At 53.1% G+C, this 17,790-nt stretch overlaps 2 protein-coding genes across 4 annotated transcripts in view; both read left to right on the top strand.

The window, feature by feature from the left end:
- The window catches only part of PXN (paxillin), a 44,261-nt gene extending 34,225 nt beyond the window's left edge, over nt 1-10,036 (top strand). The window contains exons 6-15 of one of the 3 annotated variants that reach the window (XM_082640628.1): nt 258-393; nt 1,813-2,685; nt 3,869-4,144; nt 4,374-4,688; nt 5,327-5,428; nt 5,686-5,856; nt 5,978-6,151; nt 6,713-6,794; nt 6,932-7,080; nt 7,869-10,036. In XM_082640628.1, the coding sequence (XP_082496754.1) occupies nt 258-393; nt 1,813-2,685; nt 3,869-4,144; nt 4,374-4,688; nt 5,327-5,428; nt 5,686-5,856; nt 5,978-6,151; nt 6,713-6,794; nt 6,932-7,080; nt 7,869-8,135 (2,545 nt within the window). In that variant the 3' untranslated portion in view covers nt 8,136-10,036. The remainder of the gene's footprint in view (nt 1-257; nt 394-1,812; nt 2,686-3,868; nt 4,145-4,373; nt 4,689-5,326; nt 5,429-5,685; nt 5,857-5,977; nt 6,152-6,712; nt 6,795-6,931; nt 7,081-7,868) is intronic. The other 2 variants (XM_082640626.1, XM_082640627.1) reach the window with 2 other exon arrangements.
- A 2,971-nt stretch (nt 10,037-13,007) lies between these two features.
- RPLP0 (ribosomal protein lateral stalk subunit P0) lies at nt 13,008-17,246 on the top strand. The gene is made up of 8 exons (XM_082641569.1): nt 13,008-13,092; nt 13,342-13,442; nt 14,410-14,585; nt 14,698-14,785; nt 14,915-15,061; nt 15,155-15,340; nt 16,188-16,328; nt 17,008-17,246. The coding sequence occupies exons 2-8, from the start codon at nt 13,389-13,391 to the stop codon at nt 17,173-17,175; spliced, it is 960 nt and encodes a 319-aa protein (XP_082497695.1). The 5' UTR covers nt 13,008-13,092; nt 13,342-13,388; the 3' UTR covers nt 17,176-17,246.
- Nucleotides 17,247-17,790: the final 544 nt, after the last annotated feature.

The raw sequence follows: 17,790 nt of genomic DNA, 5'->3' as shown, positions 1-17,790 counted from the left end.
TGGGAAAGCAGTGCCATTTGAGCTGACCTTGCGTCTCTCCATCAGCTCACCTCAGTGCTCTGTCCTGCTGGCTAACAGCAGCCCCTCCCAACGATGGGTCCCCAGGAGAGACTGGGAGCTGGTGGGCTTCCCGGGGTTAGGGGTGGCAGGACCCCAGTGTCAGAGCTGAGTTGTTGATTCCCTGGGGAGAGGAGGGACATGCTGGGGGTGCACGGGCTGGCCTCTGGGGTCCCCGCTGATGCCATGCCTGCATGCAGCCCCGCCATCACTGTGAACCAGGGCGAGATGAGCAGCCCCCAGCGAGTTACCTCCAGCCAGCAGCAGACACGCATCTCCGCCTCTTCTGCCACCAGGGAGCTGGACGAGCTGATGGCCTCGCTGTCGGATTTTAAGGTGCCCTGAGGTCCCTCTTCCCTGCCCTGGCCCCTCAGAACCCCCATCCTTCCCCTCCTGTACCTCAGCATGAGTAGTTGGAACTTGGCCCCTGCGTGTTTGGGTGCCTCGCCCTGAGCCTGGGACCCCGCAGGCAGTGCCCTGGCCTTGCCAGGATACGGGGGAGGGAGGGCCAGGCCGGCCACGTGGGGACTGAGCTGCCTCTCAGCCTGTGAAGGCAGGACGTGCTCAGCAGGACATTCCTTCCTCCCTGGGTGCTCTCAGCTCCCAGCCACCCAGGCGAGGGATCAGGAGCCTGGGACAAAGGACCCTGTGTCGATGGCTGCTCTTGGTAGGGGAGGGGGTGCTCTGCTGGGCCGTGTGGGATCCTGTGCCGAGAGGTCATTTGCCCTGGAGCCCCATCTCCCACACTGGCTGGCTGTCCTCAACACAACCTTTCTTTCTGCCTCTGGCTCCTGAATCCACAGGCCTCTTTCGCCATCCTCCTTCCATCCTCCATGGGTCTCTGTGAGTTCCCACAAGTTCTCTCTGGGAAACCTCACCCGTCAGGCTACTGGGCCAGTCCTGCATGAGGCGCCCCATCTCCTCCCCGGGCCTGCCAGACCCGAGATGTTTTATTTAGAGGATGCAGTGCTTTGATGGGGACTGATGGGGACTGAACTCGCCAACAGTTGCTGACTCCACCCTTCCACGGGGGCATGACTTAGGGAATCGGAGGAGGGGAGCTGGCTTTTGGCCCCATTGGTGCCTCCAAGCCTCCCTTCGGCTGGGGTTTCACGGGGCCGGGGGGATGGGAGCGGCCTGGGCTTGTGGCCCTCATGTGCCAGTGGTTCTGAGTGGCCACCGTCAGGAGCAAGTACACTGGACTCAGGAGTTGGCCCGAGGGAGCCCTGCCCCAGCACCCTTTAGGCGGTGCTGCTTTTCTGAGATCCCTTGAGAAGCTGCGCTGGTTCTCACTGTGCCCCTGGGGCAAGGTCTCGGGGGATGTAGGAGAGCTGGGATTGTCTGGGAGAGACAGAGCGAGAGCTGCCTGTGGCTGTCTGTCCCTTGATTGGTGCCTGGACTGACCTCCCCGTGACCCACCTCACCTTAGCTTTTTCTCCCTCGTCTGTACTTGGATTGGTGGGGGGCAGTGCCTGACAGGCATGGCTCAGAGGCTGCTTTCTGCTGCCTGGGTTTGATGGGAGCCAGGGATATGAAACCCAGGAAAACCTTTCTGGGGGCTGGGTCTTCTTGCAGGGCCAGTCCTCATGCCTCAGCTTCGCCACCACCTTGGTCTTGTCAGTGTAGACGGTCTTGTCAGTGTAGACGGGGACTCTCAGAGCCCCGAGGCCCAGCCTGCCCCTTGCAGTGGGCTTCCTTCCTCATCTCTCCCAACTCTCTCTCCTCTCCCCTCTGTCTTTTGTCTTTCTCCTCCAGACCAGCTCCTCTGCTGTGGCCTTGAGCTCCCCAAGGCTGCTGCCCAGCTCAGCTCCATCCTCACACCACATACTTTCTCCTCCTCCTCCTCCTCCTCCTGGGCCCTCTGTATTCCTGCCACCCCCTAGGAAACCCTCCCCTCGAGGCCACAGCCACACCCTGGAGGTCCTCTGCCCTGAGGACAATGTGGCCCCCAGCTGGCTTGATTTGGCTGGCCTTTGGGAGATGCCTGACACCCCCAACTCAAGGTCTCCCTCTACGAAGAGTTCTCTGGGGCCACCGGGTGCAGGGGGCCAGCCTCGCCTTTGGAGGGACCCACCAAACGCGAGCCTGGTGAGTGAGCTCTCCAGGGTGCCTCCCGGCCACACTCTACCCCACGCTGGGTGCACAGGTCCCCAGGAAGCTGAGGAACCCCAAGTGCTGTCGGCCAACGCTTTGTGCCCAGGAGAGGCCGTGACTGCCACATGGGAGTGGCCGTGGGCTCTGGAGGCGCTTAGGCCTGAGTCCCCCCGGGGAGCTACGCCCAGCTTCCAGGAAGTAATCGAGCCAACCGCCATGGCCGTGGACCATCAGGCTATCTTCCCGGATACCTGGAGTCTCACGAAGGCATGTGGACAGCAGGAGGAGAGGGCAAGGCCAGAGCCAGGGGAGCCAGAGAGCAGATGCCCTGCCCCAGTTGAGGAGGAGCAGTTAGGTGGAGAGACAGCCACGGGGGGCAGCCTGGTCAGGCCAGCCCAGGGACCCGAGACCCCCAGGAGGCCAGAGGGCACCACCGAAGCCGCTGCAGAGGCCAGGAGGGAACGGCCAGAACTTCCACAGGCTGTGGTCGTGGACACACCCAACACCATGGAGAGGATTTCCACCTCTGGCCAGGCAGGCGTGAGCTCGCACGGCTGCTAGGCATGGCCCCGGCAGGCCACACGCGGACCACGCCTGGCTAATTGCATGCAGCCTCCCACTCTGCGCATGTTTGCTTGGGCAGCCGATTCCGAGATGCCGTGGCCTGAGACCCTGACAACCAGCACAGGGCAGTGGGCTCTGTGGGGCCGGCGGAGCTCCCAGGGCCCTGGAATTTCTCTTAGTGGCACTCTGCCTCTTGCTTGATTAAGGCTTTTTCCTTCAGATGAGCTTCCCCTGACATCCTGATGGGATGTGTGTGGAATGGTGAAAAGCATGGGCTTGGGAACCAGATAGAACTGAATACAAACCACGCCTCCAACACTTGCTCCCTGGGTGACCTTGGGCAATGCCCGCACCAGCCTCAGTTTTCTCTTCTTTAAAATGAGGGTAATAGACCATTTCCCCCAGAGTTGTCCAGAGGATTAATGAAGTAATGCCTGGAAGGTGCTTAGAAAGAACATAGCACATGGTCCCCAATAAGCCGTGGCTGATGTTAACGGTTATTATTCACTTCTTGATTAAAATTTTAAGCCCTTTTCAAAAACAAAGTAAAATAAAACAACAAAAAAAATAACCAAACCAGGACTTCCCTGGCAGTCCAGTGGTTAAGACTCCACGCTCCCAGTGCAGGGGGCACGGGTTTGATCCCTGGTCAGGAAACTAAGATCCCTCATGACACACAGTGCGGCCAAAAAAAAAAAAAAAAAAACCAAACTGCTAGAAACAAGTAGGTTATAATGTAAACAAGGAAAAAAAACCTGGTTGAAGGATTTACTGTAAGGAAAGACCACATTTTTTCTACTACGAATCAAAAAAAGGAAGGGAGGGAGGGAGGAAGGGAAATTCTTATGCCCTTTCAAGAATGTCCACTTACATTCCTTCAAATAATTCTTGTAATAACCCTGTAAGGCAGCTAAGAAAATACCATTACCCCATTTCAAGGATGGAGAAGCTGAGGCCCTGGAAGTGAAGTGTCTTACCCAAGGTCAGGGCTGACTTGGAGGGAGTCTGCTCTGCCCCCTGCCTCCACCCTAGCTCAGCTTGGCTCTTCTCTCGTGGTTTGGTCCTGCCCACCCCTCCTGGGGGCTCTTGAGTGTGGACTGAGCAGCATCTGCTGAGCCCAGAGTGGCCTGTGACAGTTCCCTCCCCCCACCAGATCCGCTCCATGATCAGAAGGAGCCGGGAGACCGGCCACGCTCACCCCATGTCCCGGGAGCCCTCCCCTCGTCGCCGGCTGGACCCCGCCACCCTGAGCAGGACCCCGTCCCAGGAGCGGCTCATCGCGGAGCTGCAGGGTCGGCTGGGCATCCAGCCGGAGGTGGAGGAAGCCGAGGGGGCCGCGGGGGCCTCTGCCGAGGACTGGCTGACCGAGGGCGTCATCATCACTGTGCAGCCGTGTGGGAGGCGGGCTAGGGGGCAGCTGGTAGAGAAGGTAGTGAGTAGGTGCCCGGGGCTGGGCCAGGGCGGAGGTCCTCCAGTTCTTCCCCAGCAGCAGCCAGAGGGGAAGTTTGGCATGTGGGGGGGGTCCTGCATCCCGTGGCCTTGTGAGGCCAGCCTCACTCTTGGTGCCAGAGTGGGAGGGCCCCAGGGAGCCCCTACTTGCTGAGCTGATGTGTCCTCCGCCGTTGCCTTCATCTCTCTCCCTCTCTTCTTCCTCCCAGGTTGTCTTCCCTCCTGGCTCTCCCATTCCCCTGAGAAGAACCTTCTCTGTTCTGCCTTCTCCTCCTCCTCCCAGCCCTTTGCTCCAGCATCGCAAAGACGCCTCGGCCAGCAGCTCTTCTCCCCGGCCCAGCCCGCCCACCTCCTCCACCCTGGGGCCCTCGGCTCTTCCTCGAGGTCCCCCCGGGGTCCAGAGTGCTGGGGCGGGGCCACGGGAAGACGGTGTGCAGGGCCCCACCCCACCCACTCCTGCGCCCCACTCTGTGAGGTCCATGGGCTGCCAGACTGACGAGGACCCACTCTTCCCCCCGATGCAGGCAGGCCTCCCGGGGCCCTGACACCAGCCTCCCTGTCCCTGTCCTTATGCTCTAGTGGTGTTCCCGCTCTGCACACATACACACCCCCTCTGTTCCTCCATCCACAAGCCCTGCATGGTACCATGGTCCTTCCTGAGACCTGGCCTTGACCCTGGACCCTCGCTTAACCTGATGTCCACGCTCTCACCCCCGAGACATCAGCTGCCCTCTTTCTTCCCCGTGGGGCCTCCCCTCTGCCTGCCCCTTCCTGCCGCCCCTTGGTCCTGCCCCAGGCTCCGTCTGAGGAAGCCATTCCCAGAAGGAAAACCAAAACCTATTCCCCCCCTTCAGCCCCAGACCCAGTACCTGGCGAGGCCTCCTTGCTCTCCGGCCCCATCACCTCCCCTCCCTAAGTCCTGCACCTTTTGGTAGGCTTACCTCTCTCTCCCTCTTCATCTCTCCCTGGGCCTCTCTCTCGTGGTTGTTTTTCTCTAGGCTTTTTCTCCTGATTTTGGTACTGCTAGTAGGGGAAAAAAATCCATCTTTTCATTTCATCCTAAAGTCCTTTTTGTGAAATGGTCCGATGACAAGGTCTCTTATTCTTTCTTTCTTAATTAAGAAAAAAGAAATTCTTATTCTTGTTTCCTCCCCTATCTAAGATCCACGGCCTGGAACAAAGAGCGGACGGAGAGCTGTGCTGGGCGGCCGGCTGGCCTCCGAACGGCAGCCAGAGCAGCCCTGAAGGGCAGGACGAGGGAGGGGTCAGTGCCAAGGCTGGGGCTTAATGTCCTGCTTGCCATGTGTTCCCAGGGCTCGGTCAGGCCCACCGTGAGCCCCTCGGACACCAGAATGTCTTGCAGATGCCACTCCCACCTTGAGGGCTTCTGAAGCCCCTGGAGGGGCTGTACTTCCTGCCTCCACCAGCCCGTCTGTCCAGGAGAGGGGAGAGCCCCTGGGGCTGTGAACCCCGTCCCCAAGGCCCGGATGTCCTCACCTGCCCTCTCCCCTCTCTCCACAGTTCATGGCCCAGGGGAAGACAGGGAGCAGCTCTCCCCCGGGAGGGCCCCCAAAGCCTGGGAGCCAGCTTGACAGCATGCTGGGGAGCCTGCAGTCTGACCTGAACAAACTGGGGGTCGCCACAGTCGCCAAGGGGGTCTGCGGGGCCTGCAAGAAACCCATCGCGGGGCAGGTGATGATGGGGTGGGTGGGGCAGGGGAGGGAGCGGTAGGTGGGCACGGGACCTTGGCTTCTCTGGGAGGGTGCTTTGTGGCAGACCTGCATCCTGAACCGTATCCTGCCTCCCTCCTCAGGTCGTGACCGCCATGGGGAAGACGTGGCACCCGGAGCACTTCGTCTGCACCCACTGCCAGGAGGAGATCGGATCCCGGAACTTCTTTGAGCGGGATGGACAGCCCTACTGTGAAAAGGACTATCACAACCTCTTCTCTCCACGCTGCCACTACTGCAACGGGCCCATCCTGGATGTGAGTTCCCGGGTGCAGGTGGTGCCACCTGAGGCTCAGAGAGGTCACACTACGTGGCCAAGCTCACACAGCTTGGAAACTGGGATTCACACTCAGGCCGGATGCACAGCCCGTCCTAATGCACATTAAGCAGCGCTACCTCTCATCCCCGATTCCCTTCTGCTGAGACTCCCAGAGGTTAGGAGCCCTGCCCAGGTAAATGGAGTGAAGTGAGGGCTCCCTCACTCTCCTGCTGTGTGATGTTAAGGCAACGTCTAGCCTCTCTGAGCCTGAGTTTCTTCCCTTATAAAATGGGAGTCACAGTAGAACCTATGATCTCAACTGCACATGAGGATTAAAGGAGACAGAGTGTGCCTGACATATCACATCCTTCAACAAGTCAGAATTCTCAGTGGTCTTCAGAGCACAGCTGGGAGAGACCCCCATCCTGGGAGTGTTACACTCTTTCCTTTGCTGGGGCTGGGGGCGGGGCGGAAGGACAGCCTTGCCTGTGGGTCTCAGCTGTGGGATCTGTCCAGTGGGGCAGCCGTTCAGCTCTGGCCCCACACTTTGCTTTCACAGAAAGTGGTGACAGCCCTTGACCGGACGTGGCACCCCGAGCACTTCTTCTGTGCCCAGTGTGGAGCCTTCTTTGGGCCTGAAGGTACTGAGCGGTACCTTCTCACTCGCTGTCACCCGGAGCACTGGGGAGGCGGGGTCATGGTGGGAGACCTTGCTGAGGCTGGAGTCAGGGTGGCTCCTCCTCTGGAGGCCTCATCTGCCCCCCACACCCCCCCGCAGGGTTCCATGAGAAAGACGGCAAGGCCTACTGCCGGAAGGATTACTTTGACATGTTCGCCCCCAAGTGTGGCGGCTGCGCCCGAGCCATCCTGGAGAACTACATCTCGGCCCTTAACACCCTGTGGCATCCTGAGTGCTTTGTGTGTCGGGTAAGGGGCCCCCAGCCCTCCTCTGGAGGGGGCCGAGAGCGGGCAGTGGGGAGAGAAGGGCCTACCTCACTGTGCTTTCTGAATCTGATTTACAGGCCCTGTTTGGGGGTATTAATGAGGTGAGAAGGCAGGGGGTACACTCTTCAAGTCCAGTAGGTCCTGGGCCAGGGCTTGTACTGAGGCTGGCGGAAACCAAGGGCAAGGTGGTCCTGTGCAGCAGCCCTGAGATGGGTCATGTTCGGGAGAAGGGTGTGTGAGAGTGAAATGAGATAATACAAGCATTTAGCAGCCTCAGCGGAAATGGGCAATGGTTTCCAGACTGCATTCTGGGGGGTAATGTCCCCCAGATGTTATTAGAGATCCAGTAAGTGTCCCCTGATCAAATAAGTTTGGGAAACTGTTCATTGCCAGACTTCTCAGAGCCTTTAATACCTAAGCGTGCCTTTGGATCTCCAAATGGGAATCTAGGATGCAGAGTTTGACCCTGGAACCCTTTTCTCGACACCAGGGTTTCTGGGCACACCGTTAAGCCACCTGCTGAAGTGCCCAGGCATAAGACCCGTGCCTGAATTCAGGCAGTACAACTTAGCGGTGGCAAGTCAAGGTCATTGGGAGACTTCAGTAAGCAGAGCACACCACACTTGGCACGTGGAGGATGCTCAGCAAGGGGGAATCGTTTCGAGTGTGATGACCCTGAGTGTCTCCTGCCCATCGCCTGGGAGCTGCCTCAGCCCCCAGCCCCAGCCTGAGCCCCCTGCCCCCCCGGCCCACCCCTCTTCTGTCTCCAGGAATGCTTCACACCATTTGTCAATGGCAGCTTCTTCGAGCACGACGGGCAGCCCTACTGTGAGGTGCACTACCACGAGCGGCGGGGCTCGCTGTGCTCCGGCTGCCAGAAGCCCATCACCGGCCGCTGCATCACCGCCATGGCCAAGAAGTTCCACCCGGAGCACTTTGTCTGTGCCTTCTGCCTCAAGCAGCTCAACAAGGGCACCTTCAAGGAGCAGAACGACAAGCCTTACTGTCAGAACTGCTTCGTCAAGCTCTTCTGCTAGGCGCGCTCATCCCTTCCTCTGCCCCGCTTCCCGGCCCAGCCTCCCAACTGCTACTGTGACCCAGAGGCCTCGCTCAGGGGTGAAGGGGCAAACCCGACTGAAACTGGAACCACGTCCTTGGCTGGTGCAGGATGGCAAGAGGGTCCTGAGGGGTCCCGCCTGCGTTTCTTACCCCCTGCCAGAGCCTCTGGGCCTCCTTCCTCCTCCTGCAGCTCCCCCCCAGGCTGCCAGCTCTTCACCCTCCCCAGAGGCAGAGGCTGGAGGGCTCCACCTGTGTCCCCACGAACCCGCCTGGCCAGGCCAGCACCCCACACTGGAGCCGTCTCTCATATTTCGGCAGTGGAGCTGGGGGTGGGGGTGGGGAGGGCAGGCAGGGTCACATGGGGGCCTCTTTTCATCCTTATCCCCCCCACACAACCTAATTATCCTTGTTTTGAGAGTATTGGGGGACAGCAGCTCCCTCCAGACAATGCCAGCATCCACCCATCCATCCATCCAAGGGCGGAAGTGTCCAAGGGGCCATGGAAGATTCCTTATGCGCCTCCTGCCCTTCCAGTCTCCCCAGGCCTGGGCAGCTGCCCCCCGACCCCTGTAACTGCTCTGGTTCTACTGAGAAAGGCCTCTCCAGCAATAATGTTTTATAGTCACTTCCTCCTTCTCCGGGGATGGTGTGAGGTGGGATTTCACCCCGTGCCTGGACACTGTACCAACTTTGATAGATTTCTACACTGAGGTTTGAATTCATATCGTCTGAGTTGCTTTTACTCCTCTATACAAAAATGATTTTGAAGAGATTTTAAAGACGTCTCCTTTTGTACCTTTCCCCCGTGTGCACTGCCACTGTCCTGTGTATGCCACGGTGGCTCTGGTATATGGGGTTTGCCTTATACTGAGGGCTTGGAGGGGGGGAAGCAATTTGTATTTTATTTTTTCTTAGCACAAGCAGGTGAACTGGGAGCAGCTCTGTGACTTCCCTTCTTTAACTTCACAGCTCACAAGGACTGTTTTTTATAAACTGCTGTATTTTGAAACCCCTTCCTTACTATGCAGGCCAGCAAGCTCTTCACTGAAACCGGCCTTAAGGGTGTCTTGCCCTTTGGGGCCTAGAATTTCGAACCTCATCCGTCCTGTTCCTGAGGGAGGAGAAGGGGGAAGTACACTTTGGGGGTGCTGTTTCCTAAGTAAGCCATTAGGAGTGTCCACTCCCCTGTGAACTTTCTGGCAACAAAGAGAACATTCTCGGCCGTCTCACTGCTTCTGTGGGGCTCTTCTGCCTCCTCAGGAAAGCTGGTATCTGATTTTGACCATCAGTCTTGTTGATTCCACTGGGTGCATCCCTTCCCCAAATTTCCTGCCCTCCCTGGAGACTGGTGTCCTGGGGAAAAGAGCCCAGGTCATTGGCTGGGGGCCTGCTAGGATTCTGGGCAAAAGGACAAGATCTCGCTGAAGCAACAGGAAGCCCCCAGAGTGCTCTCCCTAAGGATGAGACAGGTAGGGCTGGGGTTCTGGGTTAGTGGAACGGGGTCCCAGTGTGGTCTAAAGTGAGGAAGAGCCAGACCACTCCGCTAGCCTCCTAGCAGAGGCTGGGTGTGCCGAGCCTCTCAAGGAGGCTTCCCAGGGAGGGAAGAGGGCCCCTCCTTGGGGGCAGGGCTGAGAGCAGCCCGGGTCTGGGGAGGTCAGCCCCGCCACGGGTCTGATGTCTCCACGTCTACCCACAGGCCTTATTGCTCTGTTTACAGTGACCCCTCCCCTAGAGGACCTGGGGTTTCAGAGGTCCACCCTCTGGGTCAATGGTTATTTGATGAATTTAATTTTTTTTCTCTGTAAACTTATAACCTGGCTTTTCCCCATTTCAATTCCTGTGATTTATGCCAATAAAGTTTGCCAGTATTTTCACCTGTGCTAGTGCCGTTTTTCTGTGGTCTGAGATTAACAGCTTAGTCCCAGAAAAGATACCAAACCCTCCCCAGGCTCACAAGGACCACAGTTTGGGGGTAAATCATTGAAGTTCACTTACTTGATGCCAAAGCCCTGGGGATGGGATCCCTGTCCCACAGGGCACTTGTTGTGGTCCTCCTGGCTTCCTGCATGGGTCAGGCCCTGCCCACTGCAATTTGCCATGGATTCTCCAAGGGCATCCTTACATGGGCCTGGGGGTGGCCTTACACTCATGGATGGAGAAAGAGGTTCAGATAGAACCGACGTGCACAAGGTATCCTGTGAATGAGCACAGAGACAGGATGTGAATCCAGGGCTTGTCTCTGTCTGTGTTCCTACATTGACCAGACACCACCACTCTCACGTTGCGGCACCACACCTCGGGTGTAAAACCTTCCCAGTTGAAAGTGGCTTCACTTACAGTTGAGGGTGGTTCTCGACTGCCCCCTGGTGCTCATGTCTGTATTTGCATGCTTCCTCACTCTCATTAGAGCCAGAACTCCAGTCCTTGGCCCTTGAGAGCTTCCTGGACAGCTTTGTAACTTCACTGTTTTCCTGTTGTTTGGAATGGTCCTCCAAAAGCTGCATGTTGACTTCTAGTCTGAACCCTGACCCTTTCACAGTAAGCTCAGAAGTGAAAATCACCTTCACCCCTCACCCAAAGATAATATTTCCAGCCCACGTTGGATTTATTTCTATAAATGAACACAGTACACTTCATTGTAATTTGTTTTTTCACTCAATTATACTTTGTATTTAACCATGTCAATAAATAAATATGTGCATCATTTTTTAATGGCTTCATGGTATTCCATTATATTGATGTACTATAATTAGAGACATATTTATATTTATATCATCAGAGCCAGGATGTCCTTGGGAAGTTACTATGTGAAAATGTATATACTTGGAAAAGTGCATTTGGAGGGAAACAGCTTTAGGGTTTGGAAGGGACTGTATAGCATAGTGAGGCCCATGGGCTTTGAACTTGCTCCTAGATTTCGGTTCTGAAGCCACCACTTATCAGCTGATGGACTTGGGTGTATTATTTAACCTCTGTGAATTTTCTTATCAATAAAAGTGAAATACTAATACTGTACCTCCTTGGGGGATTGTTGCAAAGATTAACAGTGGTAATGTGCACAAAGTACTTAGCACAATGCTGAGCATGCAGTTATATCAATACATTGTCACTAAAAAGAGCTCTTAGCAGTAATGGACTCCAGCAGTTCTCTATACAGGCTCATCATCAGAGGCACCAGGAGGCTTGAAAACAACATACCAAGGTTTCTAACTTGGTCAAGTGAAAAGGGTGGAGATAGGGAGAACCCCTCCCCACTTCCGACCTAGGATCTAAGCTCATTCATTAAAAACATATTTATTTTATTCTATTTATTTGGTTGCGCCGGGTCTTAGTTGCGGCAGGCGGGCTCCTTAGTTGCATCTCCAGGGCTCCTTAGTTGTGGCATGTGTGTGGGATCTCGTTCCCTGACCAGAGATTGAACCTGGGCCCCCCACATTGGGAGCATGGAGTCTTATCCACTGTGCCACCAGGGAAGTCCCAAAAGATTTTATTTATTTATTTACTTACTTATTTTGCGGTACGCGGGCCTCTCACTGCCGTGGCCTCTCGCGCTGCGGAGCACAGGCTCCAGACGCACAGGCTCAGCGGCCATGGCTCACGGGCCCAGCCGCTCCACGGCATGTGGGATCTTCCCGGACTGGGGCACGAACCCGTGTCCCCTGCTGCATCGGCAGGCGGACTCTCAACCACTGCGCCACCAGGGAAGCCCCGAAAAGATATTTATTGATGTAGCACAATTGTTCAAATAAGCGTTGAATGAAGGTGTAATAAAATAAGTTGACATCTAGTGATTTCCTCCTATATTCCAGGAACTGTGTTGTCTTAAGACATAGCGCTCTAGAATGTGAATACTATTATCCCCATTTACCGATAAGGAAAGGGAAACAGAGGGTCAGCAAGGTGAAATCATTTCCTAAGATGACACAGCTAGCAAGTGGCAGAACAAGGATATGCATCCAAGGTTATCTGTCTGCAAACCCTGAATCCATTTATTCAACAAATATTTATTATAAGCTCACTATGTGCCAGGCACAAGGCAAAAATCTCTGCAGAGAGAGACAAACAACAATGTAACAAATAAATTATATAGTGTGTTACAAGGTGTAAGTGCTGCCAAAAAGATAGATCAGAGGAAGGGGGAGTGGGAGTGGTTTTTGGGTAATTTTGAATAGGGCAATCAGGGTAGGCCTCCAGCAGGTGATGATATTTGAGCGAAGACTCAATGGAGGTGTGGATATCGGCAAGAAGGCTTCCAGGAAGATGTAATAGCTAGTGCAACATCATCCGGCTGGAAGGAAATGAATCAGTAGGCAAATTGGAGATTAGATTATAGGGGTGGAGGTGGGGAACAGATCATGTAGAGCCTTGTAGGCTATTTAAGTTTTAGGCTTTTTACTGAGGGGAAAATGGGGAGCCTTTAAACAGTTTTGAGCAGATGAGGAAATGATCCGACTTAGGTTTTAAAGGATTCCTTTGTTTCGATAGGGAGAAGAACAAACTGCAGAGAAGACAAGAGACCATTCTGTTTCTAAACCATGAGCAATTTTTTTTTTTTTCATGAGCAATTATTTCTCAGCTCTACGTCATACTCTTTAGTTGCGACTTGACCGGAAGAAACGCGGACTCAGCTCGCAAACTCTAGCGCCTACACGAGAGCGGCTCCAGTCCGGCAGAGGGAAGCAACTCTGAGAAAGGTCCTCCAAGACACAGCAGTGCCCTCCTTTAACTACTTCGTTTAAAGGGAGCTTCCTGTTGGTTGGAATGGCACCGATATCATCCAATGGTTGTCTGTATCAATCCGGCTCCTCCAGACAGACGTTGACCCCAGCCAATAGATGGGGGCGCTGTCCGCAGCTTCTAATTGGCTGCTTCGTTCATCTATAAAATATGCAAACCGGCGAGAGGCCCTCCTTTTGCCAGGCGTCCTGGAGTGAGGTTCGTTCGTACCGTGCAGTCTCACCCGGGACTGGCGGCGGGGAGGATGGTTTTTTGGGGGGGGCGCTTCGGGACTGCAGGGTCTGGGCCTGTTTGGCCTGGGCCGCGGCGGCGGCAAATGCAGCCCCGGGCCGGGCCGGGGCGGTGGGCGCCCGCGCGTGATTTGCTCCACGTGTGCCTTGGGCTTGGAGCCCGCCATGTCTTGGGGACTTGTGTCGGGGTGTCTTGAGCTCCCTTTCTTCTCTTCAGTGACATCGTCTTTAAACCCTCGTGGCAATCCCTGACGCACCGCAGTGATGCCCAGGGAAGACAGGGCGACCTGGAAGTCCAATTACTTCCTTAAGATCATCGTAAGTGCGGGGTGGGTCCCAGCCGCCCACCGTGCTGCTTCGGTCCCGGGCACTAACGGGGACAATCAGCAGCCATGTGCTGAGTGCCTACTACCACATTAGGCCATTTTAGGCAAATCTCATTTAATCTTCCCAATTTCCCGAGATCCGCGCCCTTCCTCCTCCCTTTGTTGCAGGTAAACAGGCTCAGGCCCGTTAAGTGGCTCCTAGGGTGACAGCATTAAGGCCCAGGTCTGTCGGCTTCCAAATAGCGCCCATAGTACTTTTACTCCCCTGCCTCCTTGTTTGGGAAGGTCTGAGGTAATGAGGGGCTCATTATAAAGAGTCGAGTTGTTGCATATTCAGGTCCTATTAGGAAACTGAACTTTTAAGTGAATGCTTTCTTTTGGATGGCCTTGAGTTGGGTCTTCCCCTGCCTAGAAATGTAACCATGCTGCTCTTCAGGCATTAGGATGCGTTGTAGAGTTTAGTCCATTGTATTCTTCCCCATTTATTCAGGATTTCAGACTCACAAAAAACTTAAAAGAATTGTAAAATGATCACATACCCACAACTTAGGTCCTACAGGCAATATTTTACTATATTTGCTTTATGTTGCATTTTGAATACTTTAAATCTAACCTTACTTGGAAGGGTATTTTTTTTCTATTAATGCAGCTGATTTGGTGAAACAGAAACATGCTTCATGGTTGGGAAAAATTAAAAATGCAAGTTACAATTAAAACTTTTTGATTGAATGTAGAAACATAATTTTCACCATTCATACTCAGCAAGCAAATCTTTGAAAATCTGGCGTTTTAACTCAGGCAGCTGGCAGTAAGAGGAATTGTCCCAGTCTCTGAGACATTTCCAAAGCATAGAAGAAAGGGAGTGAGATGGAAACCAGTTATTGTAGGATTTGGTTTCTCTTAATCTCTTCCCTCTTTTGTCCTGTGAAACGTTGCTTGTTTGTGGCTTGTTTCTGTAGCAACTTCTGGATGATTATCCGAAATGCTTCATTGTGGGAGCAGACAATGTGGGCTCCAAGCAGATGCAGCAGATCCGCATGTCTCTCCGAGGGAAGGCCGTGGTACTGATGGGCAAGAATACAATGATGCGCAAGGCCATCCGAGGGCATCTGGAAAACAACCCAGCTTTGGAGAAGTCAGTTCATCCTCCTGGGCATCTTTATCCGCCCTTCTCAGTGTCCTCCTCCCTTTTCCTGGAGAAGAACGGTGCTGAAAAGTGACCGTCTCCCATAAACTTCTCTTTGCAGACTGTTGCCTCACATCCGGGGGAACGTGGGCTTTGTGTTCACCAAGGAGGACCTCACTGAGATCAGGGACATGCTGCTGGCCAATAAGGTAAGGGGAGAATCAGGTTGGTTGGAGAGACCTTATTAATTTTGGCTCCTTAAAAGCAACAAAACTGACTTGTCTCAGGTTGTGTCTGTGGAGAGAAGATTTCTCACTGTTTCTCATTTTTTGGTTCAGGTGCCAGCTGCCGCCCGTGCTGGTGCCATAGCCCCATGCGAAGTCACTGTGCCTGCCCAGAACACTGGTCTGGGGCCTGAGAAGACCTCCTTCTTCCAGGCTTTAGGCATCACCACTAAAATCTCCAGGGGCACCATCGAAATCCTGGTGAGTGGACCTGGCTTGCCAGTGCTAGCCGGGCTCGGTTGCTGCCGACCTGCTGGATGTCCAGTGTTAACTGCCAACTCCCTTGTTCTTCAGAGTGACGTGCAGCTGATTAAGACTGGAGACAAAGTGGGAGCCAGTGAAGCCACGTTGCTGAACATGCTGAACATCTCCCCCTTCTCCTTTGGGCTGGTCATCCAGCAGGTGTTTGACAATGGCAGCATCTACAACCCTGAAGTACTGGACATCACAGAGGAAACTCTGCATTCTCGCTTCCTGGAGGTACACACTGCCCATTCCAGGCCCTTCTTGCATTTATAGTTGAGAGTGTGTCTAGCTTCAGACTGAATCCTGGCCATGCAGCTGACTAGCAGTGTAATAACCAGGGACAGTTGTTTAATCTGTACCTCAGTTTCCTTGTCTGTAAATGGCAATAACAATATAAGATTGTTGAAGGATCTAATGAATTAATGACTGTAAAGCCTTAGAACAGTGCTGGGCACATGGTAAGGGCTGTTATTCTAGGGCAGGCAGTAAGAGGAGATTTTGAGTAGTGTCAATGAGTCAAAAGAGGAATGAGAAGATGAGGTGGTTAATACATCAGTGTTGCCAAGTACCCTGTCTTGGGAAGATGGACTCTTTCAGGGACTGTTATTGCTTAGCTTTTGCCACTAATATATCCTCTAGTTAACAAGTAAGGTGGTAGGAGATACAATTCCTTTTTTCTTGGGTGAACGGAACATTGCAATTATACATACTCTTAACTCCAGTTACTTTTGGAAATCTCACTAGTGAATGAAATTCACATCTGGAACTAATTTAATGTTTTTCTCTCTTGGAATGCAATGGTTATGTTAATAGTTTATATTTTCACAAGGTGGTGGCTTTTGAAGTAAGTGCCACCATCATGGTATAGGGAACGCCCATGTTGAGAATAACAGCAAAAAGCATTTATAAATTATTGGGTCTGAATTTCCCTGCCAGAAGCATTTGGTGTGAGGTGAAGTGTCCTGTGTGAGACGTATACTAATCTAGCAAGTCTTGTTTGCTGTCGAGCTTTGCTTGGACTCAACAGCAAAGACATCACACCTGAAGTGATTTTTTTCTTTTTTTTCCCTTCCTTCCACAGGGTGTCCGCAATGTTGCCAGCATATGTCTGCAGATTGGTTACCCAACTGTTGCATCCGTACCCCATTCTATCATCAGTGGGTACAAGCGGGTCCTGGCTTTGTCTGTGGAGACTGATTACACCTTCCCACTTGCTGAAAAGGTAAAAAAAAAATCTACCAGGACCACAGCAGACCTGACAGTTATTAGCAGGAGGATAAATAGCTGCCTGTTGAGTTAGTGTTTTTATAATAGTGTTTTATGTAGCAGATACATTTTTAAGAGTATAGATACCCTAGGGGGACTGGTTCCAGGGCTCCCCACGGACACCAAATCCATGGGTGCTCAAGTCCCTTGTATAAAGTGGTGTTACGTTAAATAACACTTCTAGGTTACTTACAATACCTAATACAATGTGAATGCTATGTAAATGGTTGTAAATACAATGTAACTGCAATGTAAATAATTGCCCCCGTGCAGAAAATTCAGGTTTTGCTTTTCGGAAATTTTTTCTTTTTTTTGATCAGCAGTTGGTTCAATCTGTGAATGTGAAACCTCTGGATACAGAGGGCCAACTGTATACTTGAGGTTGGGAGGCAGGGGAGGCGTGTCCGCGACTTTAGAAATTACAAGAGACTTAAAGAGGGGTTAGTTAACAGGTAGGAGCTGGGCCTAAGATCACCAGGCTATACCCAAGCTGTCCTGTCTAGTCACTTCCAGAGGAGGATTTCACTGATACGGAAATTGGTCCTTAAAACTAGAGCTCTGCAGAGGCTGAAGGGTTGTGGGTAGTAGTGGGTGTAGATGACTATTTTGACCATGAACTTTCCCCCTTGCTTTAGGTCAAGGCCTTCTTGGCTGATCCATCTGCATTTGTGGCTGCTGCCCCCGTGGCAGCTGCCAGCACTGCTGCTCCTGCTGCTGCTACCGCTGCAGCCCCAGCCAAGGTTGAAGCAAAGGAAGAGTCGGAGGAGTCGGACGAGGACATGGGATTTGGTCTCTTTGACTAATCACCAAAAAGCAGCCAACTCAGCTGGCTTTATTTGTGAAGCAAAGAAATAAAGGCTTACTTCTCTTACAAGTCTCTGGATTTCTCTCATTTTGTGCATTTTGAGGTTATAGTTCTGTGTGCTAGAAATTAAAGCCATGGTAAAATCATAGAGCTTTATTTGGAGTTGACATTTGGTGTCCTCTTTGTAAGTGAAGTACTGCCCTCCGAGTATCCTGTACTTTTTGTGGACCCAGCTTTAACTATTCTTATTAAATGGAATTGATTCCATGACCATCAGGCCACTATCCTGGGTCACTCCAAGATACTTTGAGTAGGGTGTCATATTGAGATAAGCACTGGATGAGTGCTGCCAGGGTTTTTCAAACTGGGTGGTGATGGGATTAATGATGAGTTTAGTGGTGACTGTTACTTAAGGAGATAGAACAGCCGATGCTGTAGGTGTTGTGAATCTTAGGTTTCACTTACCGATTTGCACTGGGTCACCCAGTAATGTGCTAGTTGTAACCAGGACTCAAAAGTTTGAAAGCCGTTGCTGACAGGGACGACTGACAACTGAGCTGTGCAGACCGTATTTGAACTAGTTACAGAGTTGGCAGGTCTGCATGCTGAATAA

Source organism: Mesoplodon mirus (genome assembly GCF_964341445.2).
Source record: "Mesoplodon mirus genome assembly, chromosome: 13".
Lineage (NCBI taxonomy): Eukaryota > Metazoa > Chordata > Mammalia > Artiodactyla > Ziphiidae > Mesoplodon > Mesoplodon mirus.
This window is presented reverse-complemented; position numbering and strand designations above follow the sequence as displayed.